Below are 19,037 nucleotides of genomic sequence, written 5' to 3' on the forward strand. Positions count from 1 at the left end.
GGTGTGGGTGTAAGAGATGGAAGGAAGTAATTATATTATTTATTTGTGACAAGGGGTGAGAGTAAATAAGTTTTTACTTCTCACTCCTTTTCGAATACTCTCTGACGATGTTTTTTTCTTGATTTATTTTATTTTTGTTATTCATTTATTTATTATTTGAGAGGAAAACTTTGTTGTTAATTTTCTTTTCTTTTTTATTGTTTTCGTATTCGAAATAAACATTTCAATCAATCAATCAACGTGCAAAAGCAAATGTGTCTGCTGGTGTCTTTCCGTCTCCTTCTCTCTGTAACTCTAAATCTCAAGTGATTGTTGTTTAAAACAAGCAAACGGTGTCGGAGAAGCCTGCGTTCCAGCGCCTCCACAAATTGATCACGCGATCACGCGCGGCTTCGTTCCAGTCGGGTTCGAACCTGACAAGTGTGAACACACACATGTTTGCACCCTGCGGGCAGTGTGTACTCTGCCACCTTAAAAATAACAAGAACACACAACGCCATTTGCTTAACGTCTTTGTTATTGTCGCGACCAAAGTACCCAACCACACCTCAGACCAACTTAAGATAGACACGCTAGTTAAACAGCATCTGCAAAGACACTTGAAGGCAGCAGAAAAACAAACCTTTAGTTTTTCACCACTATCTCTGTACTTGGGCCAGACGGTGGAGAAGTGGTTCGCAGTCTCTCCTCGCATGTCCCTCGGTTAGATTCCAGTTGATTCCCGGTTTGTTTATGCGTGTTGGGTTTTCCGCAGGTACTCCAGTTTCCTTTCAACAGTCCAAACACGTGTCTTCGGTTAGTTCTCTCTTGTTTGTCCCGCGATGGACGGGAGCCGCCTGCGAACATGAATTGGATGAGGTCCTCTAGAAAATCGGCGCTTCTCTTCTTTTACCAAAAGTCAGAAGCGATTATGTATGCAGCGCCTCAAACAGGGCAATAGAGAATAGCTCATTAAAGTGAATCATCTTTGCTTTCTCCAAACTCTGCGAAATGTCATTATCGTCCATTTCATCACCAGTTTGGTCCTCTGAGATATTTCAAGGATTCCTACTCCCCTACCCAAGTCGCTCTTGATGTTTCCTGGCCTGCGGACCAATGATCCGGGGTGTAGCCGCTTTCAAGAACACTGTTTACACCAAGCTGACAAATGTTGGTGAATGTGAGAACAAAATGAGGACGGCAAAGAGCCGAGCGAGGCCAGCGACCGGGGCGAGTCCCGTCTTTCCTCGACGCACCTTTGGATGTTTATTTGGATCTCTGGGTGAGTGTGAACGAGCTGAAACAAAAGAAGACCAATTCAAAACATTTTCCGGGTGATTTCCAGGGACGCTAAATGTCATCGGGGGATTTGGTGTGTGTATGAAAACAGATACGGGGCATTAGCGTTTGTTTGTGCCGACACAAGTGGGAACGCCGGTTCTCACCCCCTCGGCTTCGCGTGTCATCCGGCTCTCCGCAGGCCTTTCCAGCTTCGCCTTTATCCCGCGCTGGCAGCTGTTTGCTGGCTCCGGCCCGCAGCACCTCTGGAAGGGGGCCCGTTGTTTGCAGCAGCTGTTTTTTATTTAATTTTGATTTTTTTTTTTCAAGCTATTGCTGTTTGAGGCGCTCGCAAGAAGAAGAGCAATTACTGGGATTTAGGCGGTTGGGAAACAGCTGAGGTGCAGGCAGCTGAAGCTCCCGCTCTTCCGGCCATGTTGCCGTCCCTGAGCGTGTGTGACTCTTGGATGGAGCGAGACGCGGGATCGGAGAAGGAAATTCACAGGAATTATCCCGTGATATGCAAACAGGCTGAGATCCGCTTCATGTGGAGGCGCATGGTGGGCCCTGTTTGAGATTCGGAGGGAAGCGATCGCGCCAGACACTGAGAGGCTGTTGTGTTGCCGAGTTCTGAGGCGAGACTGATCCTGGGATTCTGTACGTTTACATTGTGGGGGGGGGGGGGGGGGGGGGGGGGGGGAATGGTCTGCGTGGTTGGATTCTGCGTGAGCGAGGCGAACAAACGGCCGCGGTCGACAGGATCGTGTGAACAAAAGGCAAAAAAACCTGACACCAGGTATCAAAGTGGAGATTTCCTGAAATTTCTCTCCCCCCCGGCGACCCCGTCCTGTTCCGTTTCATGAAAACGTGTCTCCCTTCTCCGTGAGAGCGGTTTACTCTGGCAGGGTCAGAACGGCGTGCACGCCTCCACGGCCAGTTCCTACAAGCGCAGTTGACCCTTTTTGTTCGTAACTGGCATGTGTCACATTTTTCTCCCCGTTCAGACCCTTTCCACAAAACAAAGAGGAGATGATGTCCACCTGGAATAACAGCCGGCTTGTCCTCGTTTGGCCAAAATCAGCGTTTTCTTGCGGTCCCGTGCAAGCACGGCTCTCTCACTCGCGTTCCCGGCGGTTTCTGAAGACGTTTATTATGAGAAATGAAGACAGGAAATATTTTTCAATGGCCTTAGGTTAGCTCAACAAGGAGAAGACTCTGAAAACCGCTTCACAACACAGACAGATCCAGGAGAGGAGCAGGGAAACGTGGCTTTCCTATAATAATGGAATCATGAAGACAAACACGGAGCGCATTGAGCTCTTTAAAGAGGAAATGATTTATAATGAGAGCCGACATACGAAAACAAGAATGTGATCTCAGAGAAAGGATCCGATTATTTCTTGGGCGAGAAGGTTGGCGCAATCCAAGACATAAAAAGTATACCGATGCTGAAATACTGCATTGTTCGCTGTGTGTGTCCATTTTCTGTACCGCTGTATTTCACAGAAGGTCTGGAACGAAGGCGGGGGAAATCATGGAGGGTCAAACGCAGAGAGAAAACTTACAGGCAGAACATGCACGCTCCACAAAGAAAGACATCCAACCCCAAACTCCAACCAGGAGTCTTATTCTGTGATTTATAACCCGGATAACTTATTCAAAGTTTGTCCTGCCTTCCACCTTGACTGACTGGCCAAATGTCCGGACCCTTAAAGCAGACATAGAAGATGGGAGGTGGACACTTGATGCAGTTCAGGGTTGTGGGTGTCTGAAGCTGATGAAGGCAGGGTTGACCTATAAAGGCCCTGAGGCCTGGAATCAAAGGCAAAGTGCTTCCTGCTGGAAAAACAGACACAATAACATTTTGAAATGAAAACACAAAACCTTTGTGGCGTTTAGAAAACGACTCCAAATGGGGAACTTTTTGAAAATGCTCTCTGTCTGTGTAGACGACAGAAAATGCAACTTTTTGAAAAAACGCTGCTTCTTCACATGTGCAAGTTGATGGACAAGAAGAACAACGTTTCCTCCGTCGTGTCGTCACTCCATATTCTGCTGGGACTTGGTAGTTTTATTTTGACAGTCGCCGTTCCAACAATCCAATTTCAATGTCTGTGTATTGAAATGACCTTGTACGTGGCCGGGCACGAGACCACACCGTTTTAAGCGTTTCTACCATTTCCGTCTCCAAAACGTTTCCGTGAAAACGCAAAACCTTTCCGAAATGATGCGTTTCCCCTTCATTTGTATTGACTCCCAATACCTTAGCTAATGGGTCGACTCATCAGGGCAGCGTGTTGAAGTTAGGACGACACTTGAACGAAATCCAACCTTCGTCCGAACTCCACTCCACAGGATGTGATCTCCGACGCTGGAAACCCACCACGCAATAAGCTCTGGATGTGAGCTCCACCAGGAGGCAGAACCTAAACATCACCTGCAAGCGTCTGCAAGTGGAAAAGATATCAGGAGAAGGAAGCCGCCCGGGGCCAATTGTTACCGTGGGAACCGGCACGCACTCACCGATCCCAACAACGGGCTGGTTGAAGACTTTAATGGCCTTTAACAGCCATGTCAGGTCATTTTCATTAACATAATTCATTCAGTCAGGATCCGTGCTGACTCCTAATGTTTTCCTGTGTCGTCCGGTGGAAGCCCACAGTGCCGTGCGAGCTCCAGCTTAAAGGGAAATATGCTAATTTGTGAAGTAATAATGCATCTCTGGCACTCTGATTTGCTGTGGTTCACACAGTGTCCACGATCTGAACCGCCGCAAACACCCGTGAAGTTCACGTCTGATCCAAACCCCCCACCCCCCACCCCTCCGATACGTGATTACAAAGCCGGACTCAGATTTCTAATCACTCAATTCTTTCAGGAATCTAACAATTATGGGGCCGGCGGTTTCCCTCATGTTTGTGTCCAAGGGCGGGAGCGAGCTGCAGACGAACGCCGAGGAGCATCCCTCACAGCAAAGGTAACTAATTACTTCAGCATGCTGCGGGGGTCGTATTTCCTCATCAAACGAATCAAGCCAAATGATTTTCAGAACGTCTGCTTTCTTGGATTTGGTTCCGCGTGGCTTCGCCCGCCGAGTCTCTGGCGTTCGGAGCGGCGGCCAAGGTGAAATCTGGAGTCTGTCAAGTCCGGAGCCGCGCCAGGCGAGAATCTCCACCTCCCCCGTCTCGCGCTCCGAGATAACCGTGCAGCTCCCGACGCACCTCAGACCTTTCAGCGACGAGCAGGCGAGGCCCGGCCGGAGAGGAAAATCAGGCGTTGTGGAATATCGCTTAGGTGTTCGATGGAAAATGTGGCTCAGAGATTCTTGGCTCCGGCCAGAGGGGTCAGAGGAACCTGATTGAGGGTCCAGAGGCAGCAGACCCCGCGGGGGAAGCGGTGGGGCAGTTAGCTGGGTGTTGGTTCTGAGTGATACCTCCAGCGCTGTGTTGTTCACTGCTACCAGCTTCAGGAGGCCAGATGTCAACATCTGGTCTCCTCCTCCAGTCCTGGCTTCATCCTCAGTCTGTCTCCTCCAATGTCTTTTTACAGGTTTTTTTTTTTTTTTTCTCTCCCAGTTTTTATTTATTTTCACAACTTATTCGCCAAAACATGATACATATTTGTCATGTTCCTGGCATAATTCCTCATCCTCTTCAGTCTTCAGGTCAGTTTTCTTACGTTCTGACTGGAATATTTAGTTGTTTTTTTTGTTTGTAGTCGCCCCATTTTCCAAACATGATGATGAAAACTTGTTCCTCTTATATTTTGTCACTTCAATCTAAAACATATTAAATCACATTACAGAACGACTTCTCTTTCAGGAGAGTTTTTCCGGCTCCTAGACCATTTTTTGGGACGAAGTTAATAAAACAAAAAAAACCCCAGTGATTCAAAGCCTGAAACTGCTAAAACCATCACATTTAAAGTGATATTAACTGAATCATGCTCAACGGTTTGTGTTTGGCTTTTGTGGTTGTGTTGTGGTTATTACTGTTGTGTTGTTTCTTTTGCTGTTGTGTTGAGGTTTTTGCTGTTTGCGGTTTGTTTATTCCTCAAAATGAATGGATGAACTACGAATGGAATTTTTTTTTTAACTCCGGAAAGGTAAAAAGAAAACATATGTATTTAGAATTATTTGTTGTATTGCTAAATATACTCAACCTGGAAGAGAGAGTGCCAAAAAAATGTGATTTTTCAATTCAAATGTACAATTCTTATCTCAATTTGTTTTAAAGACTCACGCCAAAAAAAATATCAATTTTTTACAAAAAAAGCCACTAAATTGAGATAAAGTTCAAAAATGAAAAGACAGAAATGAGCATTTTGGGGGTATTGGTGTCCCTGCCTCGGTCTCGGCTGCAGGTTGAGGACTCGTAGTGACGAGAGCGTCGGGACACACATCGGAACATAAACTCTCGTCTTCCCCAGGTTTCCCTGAGAGGCAGAGAACTCTGCATAGAGCCTCGGTTGTCTCCTGACGCTATCGCGCCGGATCCACAACACCGCAAGTGTTGAAATTATAGCTGCAGCCTGGACGAGGTAGCCACATCACGACGGCGGATGTAGAGGACTCAAACTTGATGAAATCTTTATTAAAAGACATTTATCTCCCGCTGCTGCTGCTGCTGCTGCTGCTGCTGCTGCTGCTGCTGCTGCTGCTGCTGCTGCTGCCCTCTTGAACTCCTGGGAAGCTGATCTCCACCGGCTCCCGGGTCAAGCAAACACCCGACATCCTTGTGAAGGTAGCGAAAAATACACAGGAGATAGCGGCGGCTGGGGCGCAGACCGCTAATGTGCGGCGTGCGGTCGCCGCTGCTGTATACACTGGGCTCTTCCACTGGTTTGTCATGATTAGTTTGTTTAGCTCTTAAAAACCGCCCCGCCTTCGCTCGTAAACAAACATCTCCTCTGGTGCCGTCGGTGGCTCATGGTTAGGATTAAGGCCTCCGCTCGGTGACATCAGCGCAGGAGAAGCTGCTTGAAGTGCGCGAGCGTTTTTTTGTGCTTTCAGCGGATAAAACGTCGACAGCCTCTGCCGCGGCTTCCAAGAAGAATAACAGAATTAGGGTTTAATACGTGTGTGTTAGCAGTAAATCTATCGAATGAAGGAGGTTCAAACAAATGGATTTACCCTCTGAGATTAAAGTCGTTTAAAGAGAATTGCTGTTTTCTCTTTCGTCAGACACAAAAACACATTTGAATGAACGATTTTCTTTTATAATAGATCTGTATTTACAGTGGCTGTATAAAGCTGGTGAGGGTCAGGGGTCAAACTCAGGGTCCCGGTTGTGGGAGTCAAACCTGCAACTCTAACCTCTGAGCCACAAAACTACATTATATCATCTGCATATAGTTATCTACTCATGGAAATGTACAGAGCAGGAGTGGGAAACTAATTTTCTCAAAAGGCCACGTGAAAAATGTGTATTTCTTTTTACCCATTTTTTATGAGTTATTGTTGCTTTGTGTCACATTTTACTGTATTTAGCATCAGAAGGTTTGATGTTGAGATTGTTTTCATTCTCCATACTAATTGTTCGGTTATCACCAGGTACACTCTGCCGCAGCCACAGTTCTGCTTCCCAAAACAAAGAAAACACCAGATTCGAGCCATTTAATTCATTCAGGTTTTATTCTTTGCTTTGACCAAGTAACAACTGTTTAAAAAAAAAAAAAAAAAGACATTTTTACAAGAGAGCAAATCGGACAATAATAAGAGATATGCATTTGGTCATTGGATTGAAAATCCAGTCTCTATCAAAAAGGAACAAAGAAAAAAAACATCTCTATATAACTTAACGATCCAAAAAAAAAAAAAAAAACTACGGTCACCACTTTTCTTCGTTTTGACAAAGTCTGCAGTAATAATTTATAAGCTTCATTACATACCGTTGCTTTGTGAAGTCGCGTACAGTACCGGAGAGTTGGTCGTCGGATCCCCTCTGTGAGCACTCGTGGCGTGAACGAAAGGCCGGTGGGGCGACGGCGACGGCGGCCATGTTACCTCTGACGTCTTGGCGTCGTCTCTTCAGGCTTATCGTGTTGAGGCGTGAGGGGGGGGCCGCGAGGTTCAGGTGTGTGTCTGGAAACACAACCCCCGAAGCTACCGTGTAAATCGTTGTCAAAAACGTGAAAGGGGAAAAAAATTAAAAATAAAAAAATACGACGCGTAAACGGGGCCCCACAAACCTCTCCTTCACTGCACGAGCAAATAGTGCGATTTATTTCATCAAACTTCCATAGGCACGTTAAAGGAATACCATCAGATGTCCTTCATTTCTCCAAACTTTTAAGTGCAGCTTCTTTCTTTCTTTCTTTGTTTTTTTTTTTTGTTTTTTTTGCACATTCAAGACGTTAAAAAAAAAGGTTCAGAAGGTTTCTTTTATGCAGCTTCACTTCCTCTCAAAGTCCTTGACCAGAAGCACAGTCTGGGTTGTCGAGGGAAAAAAAAAAAGAAAAAAGAAATGAGGAGTGTACATTTCGACTCGCATAAACAGTACCTTGAAGATATACATAACATGAAAATGTCAGCACAGGGCATCAACAACACTGGTCACAACCGTACCGAAGTGCTTTTCCTCCACAGAGGGAATCTCTCGCTCTTAATGCGATTCGACCGGGCGGACGTACACGGACTGACAATATAAACACTTTGAACACTTTGTTTGGCCGACAAAGAGATAATACTGACATGTAGTTTTGAAGTCAAGAGAAGAAGAAAGAAAGAAAAGAAAAGGGGTGAAAGTCAGACTTTTGAGCCTCTCCTCCTGCAGCTCCTTGTAAACAGTCATTTGAATGTAATGCCAAGCAGCTGAGAGGGCCGAGGATCAAAAGGCTGGGAGAGCTGGTGCTTCGTGTGCACGCTCCAGACTATCTTGTTCGGGAAAACAAAACAAAACAAAACAAAACAAAAAGGTAAGTGAAACACTGATAACGCCAAGAAAACATCCCTTTTAGGTCACGGCATTCCTTCCCCCCGCTGCTGCGTACGTCTGTCGTCGTCTCCTCGTTCTCGGGCCCAGCTGAGCGTCCGTTCACGTTTCAGCCGCCGAGGAGAAGATAAGGCAGGAATCCTTCGCTCGCCGGCGAGGCCGAGACGTCGACGGGGATCCGCCGGCGTTATCGGCGGACCCGCCGGCGTACGAGAGTCCGGCTGAGACAAAGCAGCGCCGGTTCTCCAGTCAAAACGAAAGAGTCCAGTCAAAACACGGGAAGAAAAAAAAAAAAAGTACGCTACTGGAGCTCACCGGCGCCTCGGCCAGTGAGCTCATTCAAAGTCCTTTTTAAGGCACACGCTGTCGAGGGGGAGATTTATTGTTTTGTTTTTTTCATTCACAAATCCTGAATGGTGACTCTGTGCTCTCCAGAGGAACCTCAGTATCTGTGCTGCACAGCCGGCGAGTTGCTCAAAGGCACTTTGGCAAAATACGAACATTTCATAGTGTAAAAAAAAAAGAAAAAAGAAAAAGAGGAGTAACAAAAGAAAAAAAAAAAGACTTGTAAAAAATAAGTTAACATTACAAAAGTGTCTCGGTTTAGGAAATACTGCTGGATGGGTCAAGGCCTCTTTGAACTTTTGTAAGACACCAACAGCGACGTCTTCTCACTTCAGAACCTCCTTTGAACGACAGTTTTTCTCAGTTCATCCGAAGTCCAGGAATGTTTGCTGGTTTGCATAGCGGGGAGGGAGGCGGGGAGGGAGTGGGGGGGGACGACATGGGTGGGGGGGGTCTAATACTTCTGCAGCAGCACCGGTACTTTGACAGTCTTGATCTCTGCTATATGAGACGACTTCTGGATGATGCAGCTGGTGGTCCCGGACGCGCCGCCGTCCTTCCCTTGCGCCAAGTTGGTCAAGGCCATGGCGGCGTTGATCTCCTTCCAGTATGTCTCGTCTTTGCCCTTCGCCTTCTCCTTCTGCGCGGCGCCGACGCCACTGCCGGGGAGGAACGACGCAAAAAACAAGACGCACGGGGGGGAGGGGGGGAGAAAAGAAAAACAAGAGTTAAGAGGTCGACTCGCTTGTGATTTGAGGGATTTGATGAAGAGAAGAAACGCAACTCACTTGTCACATTTACTTGAGGCATGGTCCGCGGGTTCTGAAAACACCAGCAGAGAAAGAAAAGACGGTTAATTCTTAGTTCTCCGGGGTCAATGAGGATTTATTGGACACACACACGCAGACACACACACACACACACACACACACACACACACACACACACACACACACACACACACGCACACACACACACTCTTGTTCAGACATTTCGCATGAAGCCGTCGAGCAACAAGGTGACGAACAGGATCAGGTTGAAAGATGTTCCTGATGACTCATAAGCTCCATTCCCTAATATTTAGTTGGAAAACAAATGGGGCCCAGCCAGAGTAATTGAGTTGTCCGAGGAAATCAGATCGAAAGTGACGGAGCGTAAAAGATTCGAGGGGGAACAAAAAAAAAAAAAAAAAAGAAGAAGAAGAAGGCAGAAAGATGGACGCCTGCTTGCTTTTCTTTTCTTTTCTTCCCCTCTTCGCTCTCCTCTCGCTCATATGTGAGACATTAGCACAGCCGTTAAACAACGAAGGCAAACTTCTACTCCGTTTATTTCAGCCTCGCGTCTCGGGCCGGTTTTCAGCCCGTCGGCGGAGCTGATGACGCGGGCCCGGCGCCGCGTGAGGCGCTAAGAGAGAAGCGCAGCATCTGGACGCTCCCGAGCCGCTTTAAGTAAATTAAACACGCGGCTGAAGCTCCGTCAGCTCTTCAGAAGGTCGGACTGCAGCGGGGATGGGTGACCGAGAGGCTGAAGAATGTCCAGGGGAGGGGAAACGTCTTTGACTGCTGCACGTTCTTCGGCAGACACCTGCAACGGCTTTAACTTACCCCCCAAAACCTCCTTTCACACGGACTTTAACGTAATCAGGGAACATTTTTTCAACGTGTTTTTGTTTTGTAATTGTATTCTATGTCTGCTCCCATCCTACCTTCAGACCCACGAGCAGGGATTCTTAAAATCTTCGCTCTTTTACTGTCTGGTCCAAAAATCTGAAGGAAAAAGGCCTTCAGGTTCGCGGCTCCATGAATGAAGTACAAAAAACCCTGAAACTTAAAAACCTGGTTTCACTGGATTTTTTTAAAAAGTTGCTCAGCGACTTGGAGACAGACTCATCTGTCTGCAGATGTTTTTGAATGATGGACAAAATTTGTCCAGGACACTCTTGAAAAAGAGATTTTTAATCTCAACGAGGTTTTTTCTGGTAAAATAAAGCAAAAAAATAAAAAAATAAAAAAATCACATCTGTGTGTGTTGACTCGCACTCATTTGAATCCTTTGAAATGTTGTTGCTGATGAAGCCGCTTAGATGAAATCCAAAACGTCTTCTAGTTGACCAGATTGAATGACTTTGACGAGGTTTAAACGAAGTTTCAAGCATCGTTTATTTGCATTTTCGTTTCACAAAAGTTTCGCGTTCACATGGCAACGTTTTGAAAACGATGTCAACGCAACAAAAGTTTGGTGCTTTCACTTGAAAACGCTGAGATACGACCGGCAACATCACGAAACCTCAAAAATGCGATGATACGGAGTCTGCACGCTCTCCGTGAATGCTCATCACTGGAGTTGCTCAAACTGCAACATAAGCAGGTGACGGCAACGATTTTTCTCAACATGATTATGTGGAATTAACAAAATAATGCGTTTTACCAAACTTGTAGTTACTGAACTGGTTGAAGAGCGACTCTGCTCTACGTCAGGAGGAGGTTTTATTGGAAGAACCGACATCAATCAGCAGTAGAACCCTGTAAATGTCCATTTAGTCCGTTTGACACTGATCGGTTCCTCTCACGTCGCTCTACTGTTTCCAAATGTCCCGACACAAAGACATTCGATCTACTGTAACCACTTTTCCCAATAAAGCAAACATCTACTCTTTAGTTGACGTCTTAGAGAGGCTCTTCCTTGTGCCACTGATGCTCCTTAATCTCCCGCTAATGAAGATCTTTTCTCATTTGCCATTTTCTTGGTACGAGGAGAAGGTCATGTGAGGACGGATCGGGGGGGGGGGGGGGGGGGTTCAGCGTGGTCGTCAGACAACCGCAGAGAAAGAGCCAAAGTCCTGAACTCCACACAGACGGGATTTTGTCGTTCTGCTTCGTCGCCCCTAACCTCGCCAGAGTCCTCCATAGACGTTCCAGATTTCTGGATCCAGAGGAGCTGCCTAATTATTCCCAACGCCTCGCTCTTGTTTTCTAAAACTGCTCCAACGTGGCGTGACCCATGCTGACAGTACCTTTTTTTTTTTTTTTTTCTTCCACAAAGGCCCTGGGCTAATGTGGGCCTGATTATGAAATTTCCTGTACTTCTTCGTTCGGTAATAGGTGTATTCCACAGAGAGAGATTGACTTCACTCTGTACAATTTTCCTGAGCGGATCGTTCTAAGACACAAGAGAAGGAATGCGTGCGCACGTGTGCGAGCGAGATGAGGACGCGATAACCCAGGAGTACAAACCGCAACGAGGAGATTTTCACTTTCGGTGCACAAAGACGTTCCGGATAAATCCTTCACATTTTCGTCTGGCTGGAACTCCCTGCAGTACCCCCCCCCTTTATCTTGCTTGATCAGCGAGTGCTTCTTCTTCAACTTCTTCCTTTACTCCTTCCTCTCGCTGCAGTGGCTTACAGTAGTACCCGCCGCTCCAGGTTTTCCAAGACCGACTGGCCTCATGCAGCCGGGCCAAAACAAATCCTACGTTTCCCGTCTGTTTTCGTGAAGGACGACTCTGCTCAACGTCAACAAAGGGTTTTATTGGAAGAACCTATATTCGTCTCCACTTTTTACGTCTCCTGTATTTTTTCAGTCATTTTTCAAACTTAATTGGGAATATCGAGTTGATACTTGAAGACATCCCTGCTGCTCTTGATTCTGGCCAGCGCTCCAGAGCCGATCGGTCCTGATTAAAACTACACTCTCCATAATCACACACTGTGATTACAAGTTAGTTACAATGGTTTTGGGTGACGTTCCCCCTCCCCGAGATATATATTCGCCAAGTGTTTACCGCGTCGGGATCAGGTGGGCGGAGAGCAGCGACATCAAAGAGCAGCGACACGCGGAGGAGAGCGTGTATTTGTGTGGCGTGAAGTCACTGCGGGTTGCCGCGTGTGAGTCTTTCCATCTTTAAGTGTTTCCAGCGTGCGACTCAGCCGCCGTCCAGATGCCACGCTAACAAAGCAACGGGTCTCTTTTCTGACAACGCGAGCAAGCGGGGAAGATGCGGAGGTTAAACCCCGCTCCACTGCCCACCTCCGTTTAGGAAACCCGGAATCGACTGCAAGGAAAAAAACCAACGACAAAAAATCTTATTTCTAAAGCCTGTTGCCTAAAACATCCAAAAGTCAGATTTTTTAAAACAAAGAACCGCGCCAAAGACTCAATAAATCTCCAATAAATCATTTTCCTCATTCTCTTTCCTTGTTTTCGTTCTCCGGGTTTTTTTAAACTTTACTACTCTGCTACTGAACACTCAGTCAACTTTGCTGTTGCCTTTGGGCTGCGCTGACGGCGGGGGTTTTCACGGGCCGCCAGAGGGGAAAGCTAAGAAGCCTGATGGTTTCTGGCACCGCGCTGGAAGTCCAAAAACACAAGCTCACTTAACGTCACGGCGGGGTGATGGAGGGAGAGCGAGGAGAGAGAGAGAAGCGAGACAACCTGGTGAAGACGAGACAGACTCGAGAGGGAAGGAGGTTTCACCTGTTAAGACGACTGCGGGGGAGCGCGGTCCACTATCATCATTACCATCTGCTGCTGTTGTTAGCAACACACAACAATAAACAAGGCAGGCCCTGTTACACAAACCATGGGCTGGGCCGAATTAGGCAGACAAATAAACACACAAACGCACACACATGCAGGCCTTTTATGAGATTTGAGGCTTTCAGCTGGCGGTCTGATCCAAAGCGACTTAAAATAAGTGTCAATTCTTAGTCGCCCAAAATTGCATGTTGCCAAAAATAAGTCCTCGGTAGGTTTACAATAATCTCCAAGAAAACAACGAGGTCAAAAAGACACGACAGATACGAGAATGGACGCTGTTTTTATTGGCCGGTTTTGAGATTTTGGGGAAAAACCGGCGCTATCGACGTGAGTTCACGAGCCTGGCGTTGCACCAATTCTGGAACGGCGCACCCGAGAATCTCCTCCAAGTTCAAATGTCTACTAATTAGCATGGCTGGACTCTCAACGCACTTATTTTAATGGTACTGAGTACTCCAAAGTACTGCACAGTGAGTGCTAGAACAACAGGGTGCGGACCTAGGCTACTTCTGTTACATGATTCACAGAAGTGGTTCCTTTTTTCTTAATGAATCACTGCCGTGTTTTTCGGTCGAATATCAAACCAATTAAAATGATTTTCACTGTTAACTTTGACTATTTTTGTGCACTTGTACCTTTTGAAAATAGTAGATTTGTCAGACACCACTGAAAGTGACTGGAGGATCAGGTTTGTTATATAACGAATAAACAGTGGAAATGTGGAAGCATGCGTAATATGTTAAAAAAAAGAAACTTCTGCTCAACAAATGAAAATACTCCTCCAAAGAGAAACCGGCGGGATCTAACTGATGAGGTTTACGTGTATGCAAACAACAAGGAGCAATTATACACACACCAAATACTGCGATGCAAACGGCACGAATGATCGTTGCATCCGTCTTTCCAACGCCAACACCGACACGACTGCACATGAAAACACAAGGTGCTGATGAAACACCAATAAACATGCCATTTTGGTGCAACGTGTTAGTATAATTACGTCTTCCTGTCCCGCAGTGATGTCATTTCTTATGGTTGGAAATTTTCATAATCAAGTAAATTGCAAATAATTTGGCGATAATTAGTTACATACACACGTCTGTCATCTGCGTAATGAGACATCCACACAAGGTCATTCTGCAGAATCGGTTATTTGTGGGATAATAGAGACTGAAGTCATATTTCTGTTCACAATGGAATCATTTTCTTTTGCTTCTAATCTTCTGAAGTACTGCAGTCATATGAAAAAACATAACAAAGCAAATACTTTTACGATCACAAAAGTGAAGTTCGATTAACCACAATTATTTCTGCTCATGTAGCAGGAAACTATAAACAATAATTTTTTTTTTTGCACTTTAACATTTGCCTTGCCGGGAAGAAAACATGCACACTGATGACTTATGAAGCTTTTACTAGAACAACCGTTGGGTTTCTGGCTACTGACTCATAATAAGTCACTCAGAAAAACTGCCAACTCAAAAGTTTGACCTTTTTTTTTTTTTTTTTAACTAATAAACTCCATGCAGACGAAGTTCTCTTCGACCGTAGCGATGAGCTTTTTCCGAGAAACGTCGGTGAACTTAGACGAACTCAGACGAATCCAAACAATCGGTGAAAGTCAGGAAATGAGCTCAGCTGATTTCCTCTGAGAAAAAAAACAAAAAACACCTGATGAGGCGTTTGGAGGCTCGACAAATCTCGCTGACCTGTGCAGCCGCAGCGCAGGTCAAGCCGAGAGCCCACCGGCACGCCATCAGAGCGGCGGGCGGCCCTTTGAAGCGTTGAGGCCGGCGCTCCGGGGTTTGAAGATGAGTCAGGAGTTACCGTCGCCGCCGGTGAGTCACGACGTGGAGCGCGACGGGCGATCGATGACTCCTCAAACCTATTTTAACCTCAACAGACGCTCCAGTCAGAAGGCTTTAAAGTGGAACTATTCATGAACCAACTCCTCGGCTCATCTTCTGTCTTAATGTCGTCTTTGCTGGTTTCATTCAGCATCAAGCTCTTGTAATTTGACACCCACGTCACCTCACGTCGAGGTCACAGCAGCTCAAACATCCGCGGCGGTCTGAAAGCTGGACTTTATCCGCAGAGGAATTACGGAAACACGCCGAGAACCTCGTTACTTGACACTCTGGCGATGTTTCTAATGAGGAGAAAAGTGGACGAATTCAAGTCGCATTCGTATTCCTCCAACGTGCAGACGTGACCGTGATGATGGATTTACTCCTCGCCAAGGCTTTTTTGGTTTCGGCCAGAAGGGAAACCCTTCAGGGCGACGTACCGCAAACGACGGTCCAACGTCACCGTTGATCTGAGCTCCAGACCGGAGGTGTGACTCCTCTCTCTTTCATATGTCTCTCTGATGATCTGTGCTTTTTATAATGTCAAGAAGAGTCTGTGAATGAAGTCAAGCGGTGCCCCGCCAGCACCGCCACTCCTCTGCTGGTCCTGCGTCGGCTCCGCAGCTCCCGGCGAGCAAAACTGTCGGTTCCACTGCGTCGGCCAAAGCCATCATCCACTGAATGAATTTATTGCTTTCCGTGTTTGCCCTGACAACACTTTCATCACTTTGAAAAAACACAGAATAATTAGTTCTCGCAGTATTGAAATGAAACGTACATGCAGTGACGCAGCCAGACAGATAGCGAGCCTCTGCCCGAGAACGACTTTCCAATCCGCCGTTTGTTTCCTCCAGTACTTTTATTATATATATATATATATATATGTATTTTTTCTGCCCAGCAGATGACACACTGGTGCGGTCGGGTCACCGGGACCCAGCGACGAGGATTGCCTTGTGTCTCCTCGCGAGATGGAGGAATAATAACAGTGCTGGAGATGTTTAAACGCTGCCAGGTTGTCATCGTGTTTACGAGTGCCAGTAAACACAACGTAATCAGGGGGCCCCCGTAAATCAGACCAAATGAGTAGGGCGTCTCGACAACGGGGGAACGAGATTGCTGCGGCGAGTGCGTGTGTGTGTGTGTGTGTGTGTGTGTGGAGGGGGGGGGGGTAAACAGAAAACAACATCGGGAGGATCAACAAACGTGAGGATCACAGAGGTAACGATAAAAGGACACTCGGAGTTGTTGTGGTTTGTTGTGTCGCCTCCTGCTGATTACTTGTAAGTGGGAGTGTGTGTGTGTGTGTGTGTGTGTGTGTGTGTGTGTGTGTGTGTGTGTGTGTGTGTGTGTGTGTGTGTGTGTGTGTGTGTGTGTCAGGAAAGCTGCTTCATCTTTAAAGAAAAGCACAGCTGTCACCTCTCACACATGCAGCGCCACCTGGGGGTTGGAGGGACGCCGCTTCTCAGGCCGAGTTTTTCGCGACAATGTTTTTACACAACGTTGCTCGGAGGCGATGAAGACGCAACTTTTTGAAAAGGGCTCCCGGGGTGCCACTTCTGAAAAGCATTCGAGCGCCATCTCTGTGAGAGACGCCACTGTGCATGCACAGCACGACTGTTAATAGTTCATCTCCAGAGTGTCACGACTCCCAGTCTGTATTCTCCCGGGACTTGGTAGTTTTATTTTGACAGACGCCGTAATAACAATCCAACTTGGTCCAATGTCCACAATACAAAGACAAACAACAGCACCCACTAGTGGCCCAACACGAAAACTACACCATTTCCTTCCATTTCCATGGAAATGGACATCGCTCTCAAAACGTCGTTGTGTAAACGACAAACATTTCTGAGAGTAAAATGCCAAAACGATGCGTTTTTCACTTGAGACGTTGTCGTGTACACAGAGAACTGGTTTTTGCCATTAATCTCTGAGAAGAACTACGAAACAGTTCAAAAACTACGGATATAACAACATTTCATCCTCAATCGCCTCGAATTAGTGGGACAGAAGTTCTGCTGTTGGACCTAAAAACAGAAATAGTTTCATTATAATACCCCACGATGTGACAAAGATTAAGAAATCCAGTATGTAACCACTCAGCTTTAACTTGTGGCGACACTTGGGTGGGCTGTGAGGTGGGGAGTGTGAATTTATCAGCTAAATCTTTGCACTGTACTGCAATAACTAATCGTACTTTATTAATAATACCCTTGGGGAAACACCTTTATTCTGCCTGTGACATTAAGGCACTCCGAGGAGCTGGCAGGGTGCCAAGGGTCAAGCTCAGGGACCCACAGTGGTGACCTGTGGGAATAAAACTGGCAAACTTCTGCTCCCAGGTTCACCTCGAGGCCACAGCTCACTGCCATCCACAAAACTTTATAGGTTATGTCTTCCAAGTAACATTTCTCTTGCCCCTAATGAAAGTTCAGTATTTTCTATATTGTGCACACGGATCTCCTGATAAAGGTAAATTTGTGATAATTTGCGCCGCTGAACTACAACCAGCTGCAGAGACTTTACCTGTAATCTGCAACCTGTTATGGGTCTGCAGTGTTGCTTTAATATTAAAAAGTAATCAGTGTTAATTAAACTCGCATTAACGTAACGATTACTTTTCATCATGGCTGAACAGACGCGACAGCTACGGGAGAAGGTGCGCGGGGCCGACCCTGACGTCTTTGATGGACGGACCTAAAAAAGAACGCACGTTAGAAAGAGGAGAAGAAGAAGAAAAAAAAAAAAAAAGAAAAGAAAAGAGAAAAAAAAAGCCCGAACCCACAAGTGAGCATTATTGAGATTTTTAAGTGTTTACATGTGCACAGAAATAGCCTGTTTTTGGGAGCTGCAGGCCAAATGATATGTTTTCGCTGAACGCACTACATCATTATGTCGCAATTCCTCACGGTGGTAGTCGAACTGCTGTGTAACACTGTGTGTGTGTATGTGTGTGTGTGTGTGTGTGTGTGTGTGTGTGTGTGTGTGTGTGTGTGTGTGTGTGGGGTCACACCTCTCGCTCTCTCATTAAACCTCTCCTCGCTCTCCTCCGTCCCGTGGGAACACGACGGCAGCCCCATTGTTCTTGACACGGCTCAGTTTTTTTTTTTTTTTAAATGGAAACAATTTGTGTTTTATAAGAAGCGGGGCCGTGCGGCAGCTGTGCTTTCTGGATCTGATGACCTGATTGTGTGTGTTTCCAGAAAAGCCATGGCGTGCTGGAGATTTAAAAGCGATCAGGTCGCGAAGGGCCTTATTATTCCCAGCAGTTTCTATGTTAGGGCGTCTCTGCCCATGTTTGTCTGTTCACACTGTCTCCGTCCGCCCGGCGGTCGGAAGCCAGCGTCCCATCTAACCATCGATCGAGGTTCGCCATCGCGTCCCTCCGTCTTTTCATCCACCTTTTCCAGTGGCATGAAGCTGCACCACAGCCTAATGCCGGGATTACAGCTCACCTCTGCCAACTCGCAGCCGTTCCCACCGTGGCGGCGGACACGCCCTGCAGGACACTTTGAGTGAGGCCGTGTGACCGTGGCGTTATCTGATACTGATGGTGGGAGTCTTCTCAGGGAGATTTTAGGTTTTTTTAAGCATCCTTCCAGTTGGGAGGCGTCGGGGACTAAAAGGATCTTCACTAAGTCAAGGGTGTTTACAAAAATGGATCAAAAATAACGTCGTTCACACCAGATCGTTCAAAAAATCTTTCACACAGGCCAGCATAGAAACCACACGAAGGAGCGACGTCGAGCCTCATGCCAAGCCTTTAGTGCAGCGTAACGAGAAGCATAGAGCCGTTCCAGCCAATCAGAATCCTGGAGGAAAAAAAAAACTGAACAATGACGGGCGGCACAAATTACTTCCTGTTGCTTAACCGATGATCCTGCGAGGGGCGTTTGTTTGGAGCGGCAGAGAAGTGGGGCTCCTCCTAAATGTGGCGTCAGAGTACAACACCAATAAAATACAATAAAATACTGACTGGGAATCGCGTCCGTCGAAGTATAACTACATATTGGTACCGTTTTTAGAGCGGTAACTGTAAACACCGGTTGCACACGTATGACGTTGATGACGCATTGTGGCGTTAAACGTTTTTGAAATACATTGAAATATCAGTG

The 19,037-nt window shown here is 46.5% G+C and overlaps 1 protein-coding gene across 1 annotated transcript in view; it reads right to left on the reverse strand.

Moving 5' to 3' along the window:
* Positions 1–8,291: 8,291 nt before the first annotated feature.
* Positions 8,292–19,037, reverse strand: part of odad2 (outer dynein arm docking complex subunit 2) — a gene marked incomplete at both ends in the record, with an annotated part of 91,927 nt that continues 81,181 nt past the window's right edge. The window contains 4 exon segments of the mRNA XM_080489972.1: positions 8,292–8,432; positions 8,996–9,009; positions 9,012–9,193; positions 9,323–9,356. Of these exon segments, the coding sequence (XP_080346098.1) occupies positions 8,292–8,432; positions 8,996–9,009; positions 9,012–9,193; positions 9,323–9,356 (371 nt within the window).

This window comes from Lipophrys pholis (assembly GCF_963383615.2).
Source record: "Lipophrys pholis genome assembly, chromosome: 20".
NCBI classification, from domain to species: domain Eukaryota; kingdom Metazoa; phylum Chordata; class Actinopteri; order Blenniiformes; family Blenniidae; genus Lipophrys; species Lipophrys pholis.